The 21,161-nt window shown below is 35.7% G+C and overlaps 1 protein-coding gene across 1 annotated transcript in view; it reads left to right on the forward strand.

The window, feature by feature from the left end:
- Positions 1 to 16,510, forward strand: part of LOC131035143 (guanine nucleotide-binding protein subunit beta) — a 42,679-nt gene extending 26,169 nt beyond the window's left edge. Inside the window, exons 5-6 of the mRNA XM_057966782.2 lie at positions 15,667 to 15,780; positions 15,938 to 16,510. Of these exons, the coding sequence (XP_057822765.1) occupies positions 15,667 to 15,780; positions 15,938 to 15,973 (150 nt within the window). The 3' untranslated portion in view covers positions 15,974 to 16,510. The remainder of the gene's footprint in view (positions 1 to 15,666; positions 15,781 to 15,937) is intronic.
- Positions 16,511 to 21,161: the final 4,651 nt, after the last annotated feature.

The following is a 21,161-nucleotide window of genomic DNA, read 5'->3' on the forward strand; positions in this document are numbered from 1 at the left end:
ATATTATTGAGAAAGTATTAAAGAACAAGAGAGTTTCAAGAGAGAAAGACACCATGTTGGAATTATAAATTGCAATATTATATTATGCAAAAAATTTATACAGCATCCTAGAGGTTCGATGTGTTACAAGATGTGTATCTGCTCTTTTCTCAATATCAACCAATAAATCTTCTAAAGATCCACTATGATACATTAATAAACAAGTGCGCAATACAAAGGAAAACACTTTGCCAATTACATGTAACACAACTGTTTGCATTTGGTTGATTCATTTTTTCTATTTTGTCATTTTTAGGAAACATTGCAAAATAGTTAGGAGGCCACAATATGTTCATTTGTTCTTGGAGAGTTTCTTGAGCTAATGGAAATTTGAATGTTTGATTCCATTGCATGGCATTTAGAAGTAAAGCCTAAATTAACTTCAAATGATGGTGATTGGAAAGGGTGTCCACGTTACATTGATTTTGTTTCTGATTAGCCTGTTTTGGTGTAGTGATTGGTGGATCATCAGATGAATATTAATGTTGTTTATTATGTTAGAGACTGGAGTGTGTTAGTCATTGATTTCATATACTGCTGCCTTGAATGCTTGTTGTCATCAGTTCAATATTTTTGGTAAGTTCCATCCCTTTCGCTTATTGCCATGATCATTTGCACACCTTTTCTTATCTTACTTTATCTGTTATTTATTTTTAATTTATGTAGAGATACATGTTATGTTGTTTACCATACTAGATGGTGTCAATGATTTGTTTTGTGTTGTGGTCGTGCTATTTGATGAACGCTTCATGTCTGCAATTCAGGTTCTTGAGCTTGCCCTTTGAAAAGCCTTGGTATATTTTTAACATCCATCTCTGCAATTGCTTAAGGCAAAAGCAATTCAATTAGGGAGGACTGTTATGAGCCTTTTTATTCTATGCAAATAATGATATTACTATTGTTATGATTGAAAGTTTCTATCAGATTGAAAAATAAATGTGTTATCTGTACACGTAAAAAGTAATTATTAAGTTGTGTAAAAGGTAACTTGAAAATAGGTTATTTGAAGTTTCTTACTGACATGCAAACAGGTAAAAGGTAAAAAAGGAGACAAAGGACAAAAATGCACTAGTTTTATTGTTACGCTGTTTTACCCAGTGCAGTGTCATACTGTATGAAGAATTTGGTCCAATTCAAACAACCATACCCTTTGGAAAATCATTCTTCCTTTATTCTTTGAAAGTCTAATTTCCAGTGATGGTGAAGTTCTGATTTGTTGTCAGTTTTTCTAGAAAAATATTTAGAAACCCAGATATTTTGAAATTTTGGTACTCATTTATTTTTTTGTACCTGGGTTTTCAAGTTTTCAAGCATGGTTTCTACTTGGGCTTGACATCAGTTGTCGCTAGCTAGAGCTGCATGTATAATAGTCACTTAAAAAATCAGAGCATGCAATTGGTCAGCCAATCAAAGATGGTCCATGATCTGCCTTAGGTGACTTTTCAAGATTGTTTATGTGAGGTGTGTGTTCTTGGGAAGTGTCTTCTCAAGACATTTTAGAAGGAAGGCATAGCATGAAAAGACTAAAGTTCAGATTGTTTACAGTGATCTGTGTATCCAAACATGTGAGCTGTCCCTAGCAGGGGCAAAATACATCTTAACCTCCATGGATGATTTTCTAGATAAAATTACTTTTATTCTTTAAAATAGAAAAGCCAAATGCTAGGTAAGTTTAAGGAGTTTGGCTGCAGTTGAAATTATGTAATGTCCCCTTCTTGAGCCTAATCAGCAGGGGTGACCATCAGCCGATTCCTAGGCCCCAACAGTCTAATTGGTATTGGAAAGGGGACAACAATGATCTTGGAGTGCACTGGTTCAGTCTTTCTTGGTTTTTGTTGATGGATTCGAGCCCAATTGGTGTTATGGATTGCAGTAATGGTTGCTGAAGCGTTTTCAGATTTCTGGGATGTTCTTCGAATTTCTTGGAGAGCGTGCCTATTTTTGGTAAGTTTCCAAGTTGGCACCATTTTTCATCCCATTGCTTCAGTTTCATCTTGTGAAATGCTCAATTGGGTTTTTTGATGCCACAGTAGTGCTTTTCGCAACTTGGATGGGAGTATTTAAATATTTACACTAAAGTTCTAAAGTTAATTTTATATTATTTTACTTTATAGTGTTATATATTTTCTTTTTTCTTTTTGGGGTAAACCACTGCCTTGGGGGCATTTAGAATGGTGGTCATGTTAGGGGATGAAATAGGTGGTTTCGATCATTGATAATCTATATGCCCTCCCTACCACCCTACTAATAGTTGCCTCTACTCTAGATAGTTGTGCCCTATACACCTATCCTCTATAGTGGGGGTGGGGCTGCTTTCCCCTGCTGCCTCCTGATGATGTTTTTTTTATGTATTTCAAACACAAAATAAATTACTAAATATTCTATCATCTCTTGAACATGGAAACCTTATATTCTAAACAATGTGATCAAATAAGATTTACCCCAAGGTTTCTCTAGTCAGGTCTTGACATTGTACATGGATAGACTCAGTGTATATGATGTGATATGCTGGTATTACAAAGGGACTTAGGCTTATGAATTGCAGCTGGAACTTGGAAACTAACTTCTCTCAAACAAAGAAAGATAAAGAGGAAAGGGTTTAGAGAATCTATGCTAACACCTAAGGTCAATGATGATAATGAATAATGCTTTGATAGACAATGTAATGCTCCCACTTTGAAATAGAATTTAATAATAAATAATAATACTAAAATTAAAATACAAAAGAGTAAAAATAAAATAAAATAAAAATATAAAAGAATATAATTTAAGATTTAATTAAGTTAATGAATGGTCAAAAGACATGAAATGAAAAGTTGTGATTCCCTCAAACATGAGATATAAAAGGGAGAAGAGAACCTCATTTGAGGAGGATAATTTGGGAATCAGAAGTGCAGATCTGCTTTAAATAAGAAGGGCAGATCTGATTGTGAAAGGTTGTGTCCCTTTCAAGGGGCAGAAATAATGAAGAGTTGCACTCATTCAAAGGATGCTAATGATGAAAGGGCGTGTCTCTTGCCAAAGGGCATACATGATGAAGAGGTGTGACCTCTCCCTCACATTGAGAGACATAAAGGAAAGGAATCAAAGCATCCAGCGACAACACCACCGATCAGAATAGACAAGGACTGTTATTAATTTGCAGGCATTAACATCCTTGTTCTTGGTGGTATGCATGGGGATTGTGGAAAAGAAAGGAAGAAGCATACACAACAGAGATTATCAAATCAGTATATCATCAAGCATTCACTCAGACCAAAGGTTCGAAAGAGGGAAGATCAGATTTGGACATTAATAATTAATGGTGTGAACAGTAGGCTCAAACACATAGTGGGGACTGTGGTATGCGTTCCCTATATATGGCACATTGCATACTATTTATCTAAACGGTACTGATTAAGTGATGCATAGTGGCTATGACCATTTTGCATAGCATAATAAATATATATCTGAACATGTTTGTAAATACAGTAACAATATTTATATAGAGTTAGTGCATGTGAGATGTATGCACTAGAAGAAGTGGTCCAATCTTCTTGTGGCATCTTGTGGGAAGAGGATAGAGGTGTAATCTAGTGGTGACGAGGGGCTCACAAGTGGTCATAAGAACCCTTGGGAGTCAAGGAACCAATTACACTATGCCAGACTCACAAGATGAGGTGTGTATGTGTAATGGGCTTGAAAGGCAAGCAACATGGGCTGCCAAGTCTAGCAAGGAGGTTAGAAGCAACCATTCCTTGGACTTGGTAGACAACGGACCCAAGCAACCCTTTCATGTCTCATAGACCCATTCTTTCTGTTGTTACATTAGAGTAGATTATAACAGATTAAGAATAAGGGAATACTAGGAAGCAAAATACAAGGAAGCAAGAGCACTAGGCTCCAATAGGTACACCAACCTCGAGTGTGGGCCAAAAACCCAAGTTGATGAGGTCCTTGGTGCTCTTGGGCTTGTTGGAGAGGGATAGACTCGAGGCACCTTGTGTGATTCTCTTTAAGCTCCATATGAGGACAGGTGTAGGGAGAGAAAGGATTGTTGAATCCTTCATATACACTTTGCAATATATTAAGAATGATGAATATATGTTCTATCATGACATAATGGAAATGTTGTCTAATTGGTTGTGCAGGTTCCAGACCAAGTTTTAGTTGATATTAGTGCCCTTCTATTGTTCTCTCTATGTACTAAAATTGTGATTCTAGGATAGAATATAAGATGGTCCCATTGGGGGACATTACAAAAAAACTCCTTCAAGACAAGCTTTACTTCAACATGATAGAAACAACTACACAAAACTGATGCGATCTCCCAAGGTAGTGAATGATTTTCATTATTGCAAATATTCATACAAATACCTAATGTTGGCTCAACTTGAACAAATATCCACAATCGAACTTAGCCACAATAACAAGGTTCAGGCTAACTTTACATTGTAGCTTACAATCAGCAAAGCACAATAAGTATGAGCCAAGGAATTCATCATATATCATTGCATTTCTCCATTAAGATCAATGAACTTTATCTAAAACTTGAATTGAACTCGAGAAGTAGAAACCATGCAAAATGTTGAAATAAAACACAAAAATTCACCATATCTTCAATGAAAGTAGTATGTTTATTCCATCAAGCCTTGGCAACAATCTATGTCTTCCCTTTTACTCTACTCCTACTTAGCCAACTATTCTTCTACTTGAACTTCTAAATATTAATTATTCCCCTTAGAAATGAAAAGGGCAAAGCCTTATAGAGCTCTTCCCTTAAATGGCTTTGATTGATTTGAAATCAATGGCCAAGATTACAAGATGAAACCCTAATTAGGGTTAGTTATAACTAACTCCCTTCGACCAATGAGAAAATTACATTGTGTAGGATACATGTCCTTGCTTGAATGTGGACCAATGAGAAAATAGGTTAGGTACAATGGATTTAGTGCCTTCCACATGAATAGTTGTCCTCATAAAATAAGCCAGGTACATTGAACTTGGATGCCTTGACTTAGAATTATGTGATTGGTGGATGAAGGTGAGTTGTTGCCACCTCAGCTACTTGCACGCTTTGTAGACTTGATACCTGATCGCAAGCAATATCTCTTGATACTCAACATCATCATGTGGCTTTTGACTGATTGCGATGGGTCATATTCCCAAATTGCATCATCTGCTAACTTTGATTAACTCTTTTGAAACTATCTTCTTGAGAGATGCATTCATTGATTTCGTCTTTTGCACTTGCATTCCACCTTCATCTTTCTTGCCTTCATGATGTCAATGCTTGATCTTCATGTGTGGTCGTAGTTGTATCCTCCATCTGCATTTGCAATGTCTCTCTTGTTATCACTTATGCATGATGTCCCTGACCTTGATTACCTCCTTGTTGTATTGACCTTGATATTGGATTTTCGAAGGAAATTCAAGATCGTTGTAGCAAATCCAAGATCGTTGTAGCATATTCCACTTTGTCATGTCCTCTTCAGTCATGATGGATTGATCTTCTCTTCAAGTGGTGAAGTCCTTCTTCATAGAGAAATTTGTTTCTTCATTCTTCATTCTATTGAGGTATCCTCCTTCATGTAATTGAGTTCTTCCATGTCTCGGTTCTTGACTTTGATCTCCCTTTTGTTGTTGTTGGCGAGTCCTCTTTCATGCATCTCATCATTTTTGCTTGTGAATCTCAACCTCTTCATTACATTGTTGAGTCTTGCATCTGGGCATGGGTTGCACTTCTTCATTTGGAATGCTGATATCTTCTATCATGATGTTGACCTTGATGTTAGCCTACCTCGCATTGTTGAGGTGTCTTTATTTCATGCATCTCATGCAATCATCACTTGCAAAGTTCCTAGAAAAGAAAACAGAGTAAGAATAAAATCAAAGATGTAAAACTTTGCATGTTTTTTGAAGACTCGTGAGTCATTTTTGGCCATGAGTCACTCGCTGCAAAAATCATGGACGAGTTTTGCCCTGACTCGTTCTGAGTTAAACAACAAAAAATCACAAGGTTTTGGGCAAAAACAGCAGTAAAAATGAAAAAACCTAACTTACAAAATCGTAAAGGTTTTATTTCATTTCGCTTCTTCCCCAGCCGTGATGGACGTGTTTTTATGATGTGAAAAAAGACAGCATGGCGTGCAAAATACCATGATCTAAGGTAGACACGATTACAAATTCTTCAGACTTCTGGCAGATGCAATTATAAATTTTACGATAGGGCGCGAATTTCTTGGAAAACAGGCAAACTTTTTTTAACCATGAGGTAATGTTTAAATCTTGTTTTCATTGACTCTGCAAAGATACATTAGAATGCATGTGAAAGCTTGTTTTCATTGACCCTTTAAAGATACAAAAGGAAGATGACAAAACAATATTATAGACTGTGACATGACTCTTGACTTGATGAAAATACCCACCTAAAACCTTTCTTTTCCAAGTTGATAAACATAATTCAATCAACTTTTGTTCCAAGGAAGCAAATAAAAATAAAAATAAAAGTGGCTACAATTTTCTGTTTGTGGCTAATCCATAGCAGTTGATTTCTTGATCAAATGATAATAATGAAGGCTTCATTTCATGCCTAGATCAACATTTCCATTGGAAAACTGTAAAACATATTAGCCTTTCTATTGCATCAAGGTTAAATAGCACTAGCATTATAATCTTTGCGTTGTGACCATATATTAGAAATCTTTTCAATTTCTTATTTGTATCTACCTTCATCCCTAACCTCTATTTTTTATGTTATCTATTTTTTTATGTTGGCTCTCTCTTTTGCTAGGTTCTCTTCCTATTTTTTTGAAAGAAAATGGCTGCTACAGGTAGAGGTGGTGGTAGAAAGAGAGATCCTTGTTGGAAACATGGGACACCAGGTCCAACACAAGGAGATGTCATTTGTATCCGTTGCACTAAGCTTATGAAAGGTGGCATTAATTGGCTCAAGTATCACCTTGCAAAGATCAAATGCCGAGATATTAGACCATGTAAGTTATGTCCTGCTGAGGTACGAGGGATGCAATAGCAACACTTGAAGCATATGATAAAAAAAAGGCAACAAAAAAGAGAATAGTAGAGGCAATGGCAGCCCCAAGGGCAGATTTGAGTTCTATAGGGTCACATGCAAATGTGGGGGCATCTAGTTCTTCCTTGGGCCATGGATATTTTATCGGGAAGTGTGAGTAGCCATATGGAAAACTATTCTGTTTCACGTAACATTCCTGGTGCACAACTTGGATTGCAAGGCACTGCATGGAATAAAGATGCTCACCATTAGGCAAAGTTGGTTTGTGCTAGATTTTGGTTCTACAACAATATTTCGTTCAATGTTGTTTCTAGTCCATTTTTGGAGCAATTGGTCACTGCATTGAACGTGGTAGGTAAGGGGTTCAAGTCCCCAAGTCGTTATTGCAGGATGAGGTCCAAAACACTTACCAATTGGTGGAGCAAAGGAGTATTTGGGAAAAGAATGGCTGCACCATTCTATTTGATGGGTGAACGGATGGTAGGAATAGGACACTCATCAAGTTTCTAGTGCAACATGTTGGATGAGGTGGTGATGGAAGTGGGAGTGTGGAATGTCATCCAAGTTGTGACTGATAATGCAGCTGCATATGTGGTAGCTGACAAACTTCTAATGGCTAGCCATTCGACATTATTTTGGAGCCCTTGTGCTGCCCATTGTCTTGGCTTGCTTCGTGACGACATAGGGAAACTAAGTTGGGTGAAGAAAGTGGTTGAAGATGGAAGGAATATCACAAAATACATCTACAATCACACATGGATCCTAAATCTTATGAGAAAGCACACTGATGGTAAGTATCTTGTGCGATCAGGGATTACACGCTTCGCTACTAATTTACTCACCTTGTAGAGCACATTAGCTACATTGCCCAACCTAAAGTGGATGTTTGTGAGTGAAAGATGGTTGGAGAGTCCTTATGCTAGGAATCCTGAAGTAGAGAAGGTTGTGATTGCCATTTTTTATTCTAGTTTTGCCAAGATGGTGGAGATCATCAATGTAAGTTTTGAAACTCTAATTGATGATCTATTATTTAATTTTCTAATATTACAATCTGCTGATTTTTTTTAAATTTTTAATATAACTAGGTGTCGAAACTGTTAGTGAGGGTGTTATGAATGGTGGATGGGGATCATAACCCCATGGGGTATCTATATGAGGCCATGGATAAGGCCAAAGAGGCGATTCAACACTTGTATGGGTCAAACAAGACCAAATATGAACCCATATGGCGCATAATTGATCGGAGGTGGAACCAACAACTCCACCAACATATTCATGCTGCTACCTACTACTTGAATCTCAAGTTTTTCTTCTCCCCGACTTTCAGACCAGATGCAAAGGTTAAATTTGGCCTCGACACATGCATTTGGAGATTAGTTGATGATGAGGTCCTTCGAGAACTAATATTTGATGAGTTACAGAGCCATAAGAAGGCCACAAGGCCATTGTTTTCTTCACCTTATTGCAAATGTAGGAGAGACACCCTACAACTAGGTAAAAAAAACATATGTTTAATTCTATTTTTATCTATTTCACTCTTTAATATTATTGGTGGGAAGATTATGGTGCCACAATGCCTAATCTTCAAAAGCTTGCCATCTGCATATTATTGTAGCCTTGTAGTGCTTTTGGTTGTGAGCGCAACTAGAGTGTTTTTGAGGCCATTCACACAAAAAAGTGCAATAGGTTGACTCAACAATGCTTGAATGACCTTGTCTATGTGCGGTACAACCTTCGATTGCAAGTAAAGAAGGTGCAAGGGCAAGATTCACATGAAGCAATTGACCAGGATGACATTGATCCATATTCAACGGATTGGATTGCTGCTCTTGATGATGTTGATGCGGATCCATTCTTTACTGATGATCAACTAAGTGAGTTGGAGAGTGTAGGAGAGGAATGAGATGCAGAAGTGGCAGCTTGTGAGGAGGAGGAACACGAGGTTGGTCATGCAACAAAGGCACCTATCACTATGGATGAGGCACCTATTGAGGATGTTGCAACTACTTCAGCACCACCCACCCAGTGACAACAATCTTTTTTGAGCTTTAGTCGTAGACGCAATTTATGATTTCTCATTTTCATTGATACCAAAGCTTGATATGTATTTAGAATTTGAGAGGCTGTAGTTTTTTTGTGGTCTATGATACATTAATATGTATTGAACTCAATTTTATTCACATGTTGCACATGTTTTTTGGTCTATGCTATGTATTCAACTCAAACTGTGATTTATATATGATGGAAATCAGTATATGTTCTACAAATTCGGTGTATATGTTTTGTCTTTTAAGAATATTTGAAGAAATTATATATTTTCAAAATTTCGATAACTTTGTCGAGTAATTGCTGATTTTTCACCGAGTTTTTGGCAAGTCCTGAGTTTTAAATTTTTTGGGTCAGCCAAGTCATTGCCGAGTCTGAGTTGTTTCAACTATGAATAAAATATTTATGCAAGAAACTTAAATCAGGAAATTGCACTTGTCAAATTGCCTGAGCACCTGATTTAACCTTTCAAACACTTAATACTAGCTTGAAATTTCAAAAAATATCCTTTAAAGTCAGAATTTCTGGAAATGCTGTTCTTTACAGATCTGGAGATGTCTGATTTGTTTATGATCATGTTGCAATCTTTATCTCCTTGTATTGTTGATCATCAAAACCCTTGTTCTCATGGATATTCAATTAGATTCATGTCCTCTTGCTAGAGATAATGATTTTATTTAACCATATTTGCAGCTGTGAGTTGCAGGTCGTAGGTCTGCTCTGCATTTATACTGATTGCGGGTTTCACGCCTGATCATGCATAAATTTGGATTTTCAAGCTATGCATGCATAATTTCGGGTTTTAACCCCTTGTTCATGCACAAATTCAGATTTTCAAGCTCAAAATAGGGACTTTGAGCACTTCATGTATAAAATAGGGATTTTTGAGCACTTAATGTATAAGATAGGGATTTTGGGCACTTCTTATATAAAATAGGGATTTTGAGCACTTCATGTATAAAATAGGGATTTTGAGCACTTCATTTATAGATGGCGAGTTTTTAGGTCTTCATTACTTCGCCATTTTTGACATTCGCAGTTCAAGTTGATCTTGTAGTGCAACTCAGGGATACAAAGGTTAATATCTGGGTGAAATTGCAAGGGGACCTTGCAATTCCACCCTTGTAATAACTAAAGCAAGATTGCAACCTCACCCTTCAAGACTCCTCTTTCAATCCTGGACTCACTCTTGGACTTGTCAAGACGAAACCCTCTCACTTCTAAGGCTAAAGATCACAAAATGTCACAACACCTCCCTCACCGTAGGAAGAATAGGCACTCATCACTTCAGGTTGGCTCTTCAAATCTTCATGTTTTCAAAAAGACTGACCAATCTCTTGGGTTCAGTTGAGTAGGGGCTATAGAAAGGTGGAGCCTCACCCAATTGGTTGCCCCATTGCTTTGGATAAGGTGTGGGAGAAGGCCTCTATAGATAGTTGGCCTCCTTCCCCTCTTTCTATTTTCAGGTTGTGTGTGGCCCTTGGGACAAGGGACATCCGTCCTGCATCTCCCATCTGCTTTTGGAACATTTTGCACCTGGCTAGGCTTGGTGTTGGTCCCAGATACATTTCCAAGGTGTCCCCACGTATCCAAAATGTGACATGGATGGGGATGGTTGGAAAAGACCCAGGGATGGATCCCTGTGTGTTATTGGAATTTTCTTCTGTTGATAAGGTTTGTTGCCTTAAATTTGCTGCTATGGTTCTTACGCAAGGTGAACTTCATGTGCAAAAGGAGTAAGAAAAATCTGTTCCTACAATATACTTGTGATCCTCAGACTCATGAAGAGGCTTGTGGCAAGGAGGGATGAGTGAAAGCTATGGTGGAAGAACAAGATAGGGGAGTTGGTACCTTGTTTGAAAGACAAATAAATTTGTGAAATGAAAATTGGTTTGAAAAATCTAGTTTCCTTTGAATGGTATGTTGTGAGGCATTAGTCTCTGCTTGTCATGAAAGGATTTCCTTAAAAAAATGAATTGATTGCAGTAATACATTTTCTCTTGTTGCCAAATTTGGTGTCATTGACGTTTTCCCTTCATTGGCTGGCAGTTTTTGTTACAAGGTTCTTTAGTTGGATGTAAACCTAAAGTTATTCAGGCTGACAAAACTTCCTTTGTTTGCAAGTTGAAGTCTCTTTATGGGTTGAAGCTAGCTTCTAGAGTGCAGTCTGAGAAGATCGAATATTTTTTATTGCATTTTTATCCATTCCGAGTCTGAACCCCTTTTTGAGAAAGTGCAAATATACTGAAGCAATTAGAAAGAAAAAGAAGTTCTCAGGATCACAAAGCCAGGTCCTGATTATGAGATTTTAGACAACACTAAAAACAGAACAGAAATATTTGAAGGCTAGTCCCTTGTTTGCCAGAGATACAACAATTTGAGAAATAACAATTATAGAACCTGTGTTGTTAATCCTTTTCCATCATCAATCAGATGGGAAGGCATTGTGTGGCCTGTCCTTCTACCACCTCCCTAAGTGTTTCTTCCCATGTTGCTGCATTGAGAGATAGGTCTGTAAAGTGAGCTGGTGGTGAGTTTGAACTGAAGCTTCATTTCGATATTGTCAAAGAACACATTCTCTTGGTCAAGCTTAATGGAGATGATTTGATTCTTGCATACAATTGTGTTGACATGAAAGATAAACTTATGAAGGCTTTTATCATGACTGGCATAGGCCTGTTGCATTACTTGGCATTAAAATCTTGCAAGCAAATAATGTGATTTTGTCCTGCAGCCTTAGTGCAATCTCTAGTTATTGAGAATTTTTATCCTCGTTCAGTCTATAAAGTTCAGTCTATAAAGTTACGTGATTATGGTGATTCTCCAAAGGTTGAGTCAACTTTGTATAGGGAACTTGCAGGGAATCGCATACACTTGACTTATAATTGACCAGATATTGCCTTCGCTTTTAGGCTTTAGCTGTGTTTCCCGATTCCTACAGGATCCAAGACAAAGTTATCTGTATGCAGTGAAGCAGATTGTGAAATACATTAATGATAATTATAATATTATAAGCCTGGCAAAAGATACTCTTATACAGTGATGTTACCTTGGTTGGATGCATTGGGCTGATTAAGATGAATGAATGACATGCAAGAAGTAATCTGTAATTGCTGTTGTTTATACTGAGGCTGAATACAAAGTTGCTGCCAATGCAGGCATAGAGGCAATGTGGATTTGGATATTGCTGCATGAGCCAGGACATCCAACTGCAGTAATTAATGCTGCTTATTGTGATAACCAAACTGCTATACCAGATTGACCATAATCCAATTTTCCATGCAGTGACCAAGCACATTGAGTTCCATCAAGATTGCATTCAGTAGTTGATCAGGGATTGGATTGTGTGGTTTTAGTTGAGCCACACCGAGGACCAGATTGTTGTCATGGTAGAAGCGAAGTTTGTCAGTTAAAGAATCAAGATCTTTGCTGTGGCTAAATGAAGCTCTCATTAATGGGGATGAAATATAATGTCATCTTGCGTCCCCGAGTTAAATTCAAGATGAGATGTAAGTTTTAGTATGAAAATTTCCTGATGATCCTTGAGTTGCTAATATGGAGCGTCCTTGGGAATTGAAATGAAGTTTAGAATTTTCTCCTATAATCAGTTTATTATTATTGAGTAGGAATATCTATTAAATTTTTATCAGGAGGGGCTCAGCGCTCAACCCATTCTGTAAATTATATATATTCATTTTATGGATTAAGTGATTCAGGTTATAATTGAATATTGGCATATAATTGTTTTTTTCATTGGATGTCTAGGGATTAACGGGTCCCACTCAAGTGTACACCAAAACATTACATCCGTCAAGGACTAACTCAACCAACACAGCAATGCCACTATAGGACTCAAATTTGGTATCTATTACTATACTGCCAATAGATAGACCATTACACCATGCGCACAAATAGTAGAGTATAAGTTGTCATCCACCAATATTTTGCATTTCTCCTTTATGCTTGCTGGAGTGATTTTTATGGTTGCTATGTAAGATGAAATCTTTGCTAGTTTATACACAATGGATTAATCGACTTTATCCATAGAGTCTTAAGGTAAGTTCATTGTGCTGTACATTTTCTGCACGCAACAATTGTTTTTATGAATGTGGCTGAAAGGTATTCTTCTACTCCTATACATAGAGATGGATGAGTGGATAGAGTCAGTATTTGTAATGTCCCCATTTTGAAATAGAATTTAATAATAAATAATAATAATAAAATTTAAATATAAAAAATTAAACTAAAATATAAAAGAATATAACTAAATATATTAAAACTTAAATAAGTTTATGAATGGTCAAAAGACATGGAAGGAAAAGTTGTGACTCCCTCAACAATGAGATATAAAAGGGAGAAGAGAACCTCATTTGAGAGGGGGATAAAAAGTGCAGATCTGATTATGAAAGGTTATGCCCCTTTCAAATGGCAGAAATAATGAAGAGTTGCACTCTTTCAAAAGGTGCTAATGGTGAAAGGGTGTGTCTCTTGCCAAAGGGCATACATGATGAAGAGGTGTGACTTCTCCCTCACATTGAGAGATATGAAGGAAAGGAATCGAAGCATCCAGCAACATCACCGTGGATTGGATCAGATCAGAACTGTTATTAAGTTACAGGTAGTAGCATCTTTGTTCTTGGTGGTATGGATGGGGATGTGCTGAATATTTATGCTCAATATGAAGCCTGATAATGTTGTTATGCAGAATTTAGTAGTAATATTAATATAGACTGCAATATGTATGACAGTCATACTTAATTTCATATATATTCATAATACATGAGAAGTTAGTATACTTATAGTCTGAATCATGTTATTATTGTTAGTATTTAAGAAGATGGGATTGAGTTGTTTCCAAGAGGGGCCGTCTAAATCCAGCGAATAGGATGATTCCCAAGATAGGGTAGGGATCAGCGTCCCGTAAACCTTGAGGGCATAGTCCCAAGATAGGACAAGGGCTTGGATCTGTAAACTTTGAGGGAGCCTATTGAGTTTGGTATCTAAGCACCTGGCAACATAGTCATCTCCTCCTTAAAATTGGAGTAATAACAAGGATTGAACTTTGCATTAAGAATTATGGAGGATACAATTAATTATCTAATAATAGAATTACTTGCCTGGTATGGTGGATTGACAATTTATTCATGAATAATTGATAAATTATTTAATACTATGGAATATCACAGATTTGATTTATGTTAAGGAAAGAGCTAAAAATGGAGTTGTCTCCTAATCAATTTAGTTTAAGTCATAAGTATATTGAAATAAATTAATTACTCTTATAAGAGGCCTAAATTTAGTAGGGGACATTACAGTTTTGAAGATTGGGTGGCCGGAAATTTCAAGGGCTCTAAATTAGTTGGTAAGTAGTAGAATTTCTTACATGTTTTTATATTATTTGCAAATTATATGAGAAATTGTTTTCTGCATGATTTTTCCTATAGCTGATTGCTCTACAAAATCCTTACTTGCTCATTACGCATACGTAGGCTATGGTCTGACAAGGATCTATTCTAGAGTGGGTCAGCTGATTTCAATTTTCTGAAATGCCCCCTCTTCATCCTTTGCTTTAACATACAAGTAGATTGCAGATGATTTTAGCTAACAAAGTGAATGCCAAAAGACTGATGACTAATATTGGGTTTTAGGATAGGTAAAGAAGGAATTTGTCTTCCTAGCATTTGGAGCCATTTCAAACTTGAGCTAGAAGCCAGTAGAAACTTTAACACTCATCAGTCATAATATACAATTTAACATTGTGAAAGAGTGATATATTCGTTATTGATTAGCCCATGAGATAGGAGAATAAAGCATGGGCATTGTGGGTGATATGTTTGGTGATATGGGGGTTGAAGCTCTTTTCTGAGGCACTGTAAATTGTACTGTACAAAGCTTTTCAAACTCTAAAGTTGCTGGAGAAAAGGAAGGAGGAATGCCAATGATTGGATATTTTGGGTAATCCTTGGGATGAATAAGAGAGAGATACTGACAATGGAGAATCCATGATTTAGGATTGCTGCAAATTACATGAATATCAATAGATGTTCATATAGGTTCAAATATCAGTTACTCCCTAGATGGATTCAATGGCAAGGATTTTCTATACACCTATGATCCCATTACAAACAGATACTTATTACATTTTTGTTGTTGTTAGATGTGTACCTAACTAAAGTTGATGAGTACTGTTATTGCGTATATGGTTATGGGAGAAATAGATTCCATCTTGTACGAGTAAAGATTTTCAAATTTTTGTCTTACGTTCTTCACAAAAACCAACCTCTTGCTATTTAACCAAATGGATAAGATAGCATTTGTCTTCTGCAATATATTTTGCTTCCTTGGTTCCTGATAAATTTTTTTGGGCAAATGAAACAGTTTTTTGTCTTGTATGATTTTTATTTTGATTGAAATTGTAATTTGGTTTATAATTGAATGCTGAAGCATGTCATCCAAGTGCAAGTTTCCAAAAGTTGCGTGCTGTTTAAAGCTTCATCTGTCTTATGGTTGATTTGGTGTAATGATATTGCTAAGACGATTGCTTATCAATTCAATTTTATGCTTTCCAGGTAGTACTAAACTTGGGGGACTTGCAAGACACACACAATGGTCGGATAAGCTGTCTTGGATTAGCAGGTGATGGGAGTGCTTTGTGTACAGGAAGCTGGGACAAGAATTTAAAGGTATATGATTAATTTGGCATTGCTTTGAGGGACTTTTGAGGCAGAGTGTGTTTTGCCCTACTGATTTTGGTATTACAGTTTCTAATTTCTCATCAACTGTCAATAAGTTTTGAGTCAATAATCTAATATACAAGGCATTTGTACTATGCAATTGCAGGTTTGGGCATTTAGTGGTCACCGTAAAATAGTTTGATAAGGTGCCGATTAAATCAAAATTTGCTGAAGAATAGTGTTAAACAAGGTGAGTTCGTGAAGTGACCTGTGATACACAACTCATATCATTCAACCTGAATTTCTCTCACAGCTTCAATTATTTTCTCCTATTTGGAGACATCTATATTCCCACGGGCACTCCATGATGTTAATTACCCATGGAAGAAGCCAGATGCTTGTATTATGTATTGATATTTTATTTTTTCGTTGTCATTGCATTTAGAGTGTTGTATTAAGGACTGGACTAAAGTGGTCCTTGGCCCTGTGCTTTTCCATTGCATCAATTCAAGTACAATTTGAATTTGTGAAGCCAATGATAGCATACGAAGAATTCCAGAGTTGATTGAAAGCCAATATAATGATTTTTAGTATGCCTTTCCAACTTGGGAGTTCAGTATTGTTGTGTTATTTATCTTCAATGTGTAGATTATACAGACTGACCTGCTCATGAGGCAAAACAAAACCTGATTTTGAGTTAAAGATTCTCTTGCATTGAAGGTTCTATTGAACCGCATCATTTTCTGGTTTTGATACAGTGGAGTCAAGTGTTCTTTTGCAAAGAATGTGTATTGAAAGTCTTATTATTGGTTCAGCAGAAAGGTTCTCAAGTACTAGATTATTGTTCCATGATTACTTCCAATTACCATATTAGGATTGTTTATTTGTTCAGCAGAAAGGTTCTCAAGTAATAGATTAATGTTCCATGATTACTTTCAATTACCATATAAGGATTGTTAGGGTTAGGAACTACTTGCCGTTTACCATAAAAATCTTATCTAAATTTCAATGATTCATAGTCATACATAGTGGTAGATTATTGTAGCATGTTAACATTATTTTTGTTATTCCATATTCTTAATTTTTTATTGTAGCATGTTAATATTAGTTTTGTTGTTTTTCAATATTCTTAATTTGCTTGTGTGATTCCTTGTCGTATGCTAAAAAATATTATCTAAATTGCAATGATCCATACACTGGTAGATTTTGGTAGCATTTTAATATTATTTTTTTTGTTATTCAATATTCTTAATTTCCTTGTGTGGTTAACGATTAAATATATCCTTATTCGCATGAATTGCTCCTGTTCCATTAAGGCCCCGATTCTTAGCTTTTACTTTGGAACTTTAGTGTTAAGGATGCAACATTTGATTTTGAGAATCCCTTTCCTCTGTTTCTAAATATATCCTTATTTGTTGTTATTGCTTCTGTTCCATTAAAGCCCCGATTCGTAGCTTTTACTTTGGAACTTTAGTATTAAGGATCCAACATTTGGTAGATCATGGTAGCATTTTAATGTTATTTTTGTTGTTATTCAATATTCTTAATTTCCTTGTGTGATTAAGGATTAAATATATCCTTATTCACATGAATTGCTCCTGTTCCATTAATGCCCTGATTCTTAGCTTTTACTTGGAACTTTAGTGTTAAGGATCTAACATTTGATTGAGAGAATCCCTTTCCACTGTTACTAAATGGGTTGAATATTATTTGGAAATTTGAAAATATGATCGATATCTATACCAACAATTGGGAAAGAATGCTGGTTGTTGCCATTGTACCATTGGGACATGCCCAGGTAGCTTCAAGCCACATGGAAAGTTTCTGGGAGAAGGATGTGGATGTAATGCTCCTCTTCCGTCCCTCGTATGTTTTTGAATTTTGGGACACTCTAGGGACTAGTGACATCCCCCCATCGTTGAGCAGTTTTGAAGATGTTTGGGAATGTTCTCAGCGTGCGAGAAACTTTCTGATGTCCCTTTTAAATGTCCCAGGATGTTGCCTCAATACAGGTAAAATACGTTAATTGTTTGAACGTTTCCAAAAATCTGCTAAGGACCGATAAAGTCTGCTGCTCGACTAGAGAGCGTACTATTTGGCTGTTTACTTGCTGCAGATACATATTTTGACGTCTTAGATAGTAAGCTGACCTTTTACTAGTTACAAGTGGGGTTTAACAGAAAATTAGATCTGTTTTATTGCTATTTGAAGTTGACAAGGATAAATACCTGGAAATTTGAATGTTCTTTATTTGGGGATAAGGGATAAAAAACTGTTCTCAATTTTGTACTTGATTTGATCAATGGGTTAGATCAGTTTGGCCGTTAGTAATGGATGTTGTGCTGCAATTGACTGTGAAACCCTTTTAGATCAGGTTATCACTGTGGGCATATTTGTCAGTTTACTATAGCGGGAGTTTTCTGGAAAGATCCATATTACAAAGAAGCTAAGTGCTTCAGATATTAGAAACATTTCAGGTCTGAACATGTAACCTATTATATTAGGAGAGGTGAGACAAAGTGTGATGATGAGAATTAGTTAGTTTGATCATAGTCAATACACCTAACTCGTTCCATGGGATGCTAATTTCTGTTATTCACATGGACTCCAATTGTGTTCTTCAATATTCATGTCATGTATTGCGTTTAAATATTAAGTTTTATGATTTATCTCATTCTAACACCATGAATGGTGTTTGATTTTCATTTCAGCTCCATGTTAATAAAATATTTATTTTGTTTAATTTCTTCACATATATTTTATGGACGGATTTTATCTAAACTAGATCCGATTAGCACTCAGCAAGACTTGAATCCTTGGTGGGCTCATTCAGAACCATTCAACTTCACCAGCAGATCACAGGTCATTGACAAATACTTTATTTTTTGAAAATTTTAATTAAAAAATCTATATAATTATAAGAATAAAATTAATTTGAGCACTGCGCCTTTTATCATTTAGCTCTTTGTATCTCCTCGTAGATTTGTTTTTGGCTCTCATAGGTTGAGCTCTTCTTTTTTGGTCATAGTTTTACGATGTAATTTCTCCTTTCTTATTTGGGTTGAGCTTAACTCCTAACTAGTTCATTCTTACTGTGATAGTTTTATATGTTACTTTTCACATGTATTTTCATTATATAATTAATATCAATGTGTCATTCTTACTGTGATAGTTTTATATGTTACTTTTCACATGTATTTTCATTATATAATTAATATCAATGTGTTATATGTGATTTGTCAATAATAATAATAAAATTAATCTTAATTTTTTTTATAGGCAAATCACTAGATTGGGCCAACACACATTATATTATATTAAAATTAATTATTAATTATTACTTTATATTATATTATTTTAATTATAATTTTATGTAATATTAATTTTTATTCATCTTATTAAAATAACTATTAATAATTATAAAATTGTATAAGATAAATATTTGAGGTTGGACTTTTTTAATGATTAAATTAAAAACGTTAAATGTATGATTAGAACTTATTAAATTAATTTTGTTAAAATAATAAAAATTATAATTATAATTTTTAGAGATATATATAAAAAAATAATTTAAAAAAATTACAAAATTATAACTATAAAGAATGCATAGAATAATTAGGTATTTTTTAAGAGAGGTTTGTTGTGCATTATATTATATTAAAATTAATTATTAAGTATTAGTTTATATTATATTATTTTAATTATAATTTTATGTAATATTAATTTTTTTTTTTTATATTGCATATAGGGTGAAAATTGTTACAAAAAAACTGACTTTTCCAATATCCAACTGCCTACGACCAAATGTATAATTGGATTGTAGATCCACAAAACTACTTAGGACTAAATACAAAAATACACAATGTTATGTATATATGGACTGCAAAATCAAAGTACATAGGATTAAATACAAAATTACACAATGCTCATGAGTGAGGTAATGTAGTGTTGCAGCTAGATCATGTCTGCACATGCTCTTGAAAAGCCTCCATCCAGGTCGTCCACCCCAGAGGGCCTTCCATCCACACGACTTGTTTGCCCTCGAGTAGTTGCGCAAGCATTTGAATGTGATCCTTAACTAGGTCTCTGATTTTATCAACCTCTAGTCCAAGGCTCTCCATTGCTAGATCAACAACTTGTTTTTCTCCTGCTGTTTGCCTCCACTTTATCCATTCTCCATCTCATGTAAGTACATCTTGGCGTTTCCATCCTTAATGAATCGAAGGAATTTGTGCTTCTCAATGTTCATTGTCACAAAAACCTGCAAAGAAATTCGATGAAGGGTGAGTCCACGAAATGGCTCAGTAAGGGCCCTAGCTATACCTTGGAATTTGTCTTCATTTCTAATTTTTTATATATACAATAAAATTTCAGTGAAAAGAATATGCCAAAATAAGTTAGTATCCTTTTTCAGACCCTTAATATATCCAGTAAGAACATCTAAAACAATAATTTGCTTAGGAATAGAAATGCCAAATAACAACCAAATTTCTCTAGCAATATTACATTCAAAGAAAATGTGCCTACATACATTACAAACATCACAATTACTATGATCTTTTTTGAATGACAACCTGTTAATTATCATTAGCCATTTAAAGCATTTTTTCTTGGGCGTAATAGGACTATTCCATAGTCGTGAAAATACCTTTTGCCACTGTTAGCTTGTTAGCATACAATATAATGGATTCATCATATGTTAGAGTATTATAAACATTAATAGCTTTGATATTAGACATAGGGTTATTGTTGTTCCACATAAAATCAGTACAATTTTCAATACTACTCTTGCATTTCTTGGGCAACTGAAGGTCTGAACATGCATTTTTAATCATGTTATAAGTTCTCTTTTGGGAATTCTGAAAATCAAATCTATCTCTAAGGGAGTCCCAACTAAGAAGCCTATCATTCTCAAAAATGTCTTTAAAGCAGCGAATGCCTTTAACGGCCCAGGCTTTAGCAGAGCACCCTTGTGTAAGCGCAAGAGGTCTAGACAAGTGGAGAAGGTTCCACCAGATGGATGTGGTCATTGTTGCTGGCCCTATTATTGCTGATGAAAGGTCTAATGGTTTCCCAGGCTTTCCAAATAGACTTAAAGACACTCGAGCCTTGCACTGAGACTGCAAAACCTCTAGCCACTAGGTCACAAAAGGGTAGAGATTTTCAGGATTTAGCGTTTTTAGGAACAACTCTCAGGATGTTGTTTCTTACCAGAATTTTCCATGGCTCATTGCCATCAAATGCCTGGAAGATCCATTTTGCAGCAAGTGCAACCCCTTGAACCAAGTCCTCCCAGACTCTTCTCTATGTGGCACCACTCCCACTTTACAGAGTGAATCTTTTTATTTCCTTTCCCATCGGATCATAGGAAATTCCTAATGGCTTTTTGT

The sequence above is a fragment of the Cryptomeria japonica genome, chromosome 6, assembly GCF_030272615.1.
Source record: "Cryptomeria japonica chromosome 6, Sugi_1.0, whole genome shotgun sequence".
Classification (NCBI taxonomy): Eukaryota; Viridiplantae; Streptophyta; class Pinopsida; order Cupressales; family Cupressaceae; genus Cryptomeria; species Cryptomeria japonica.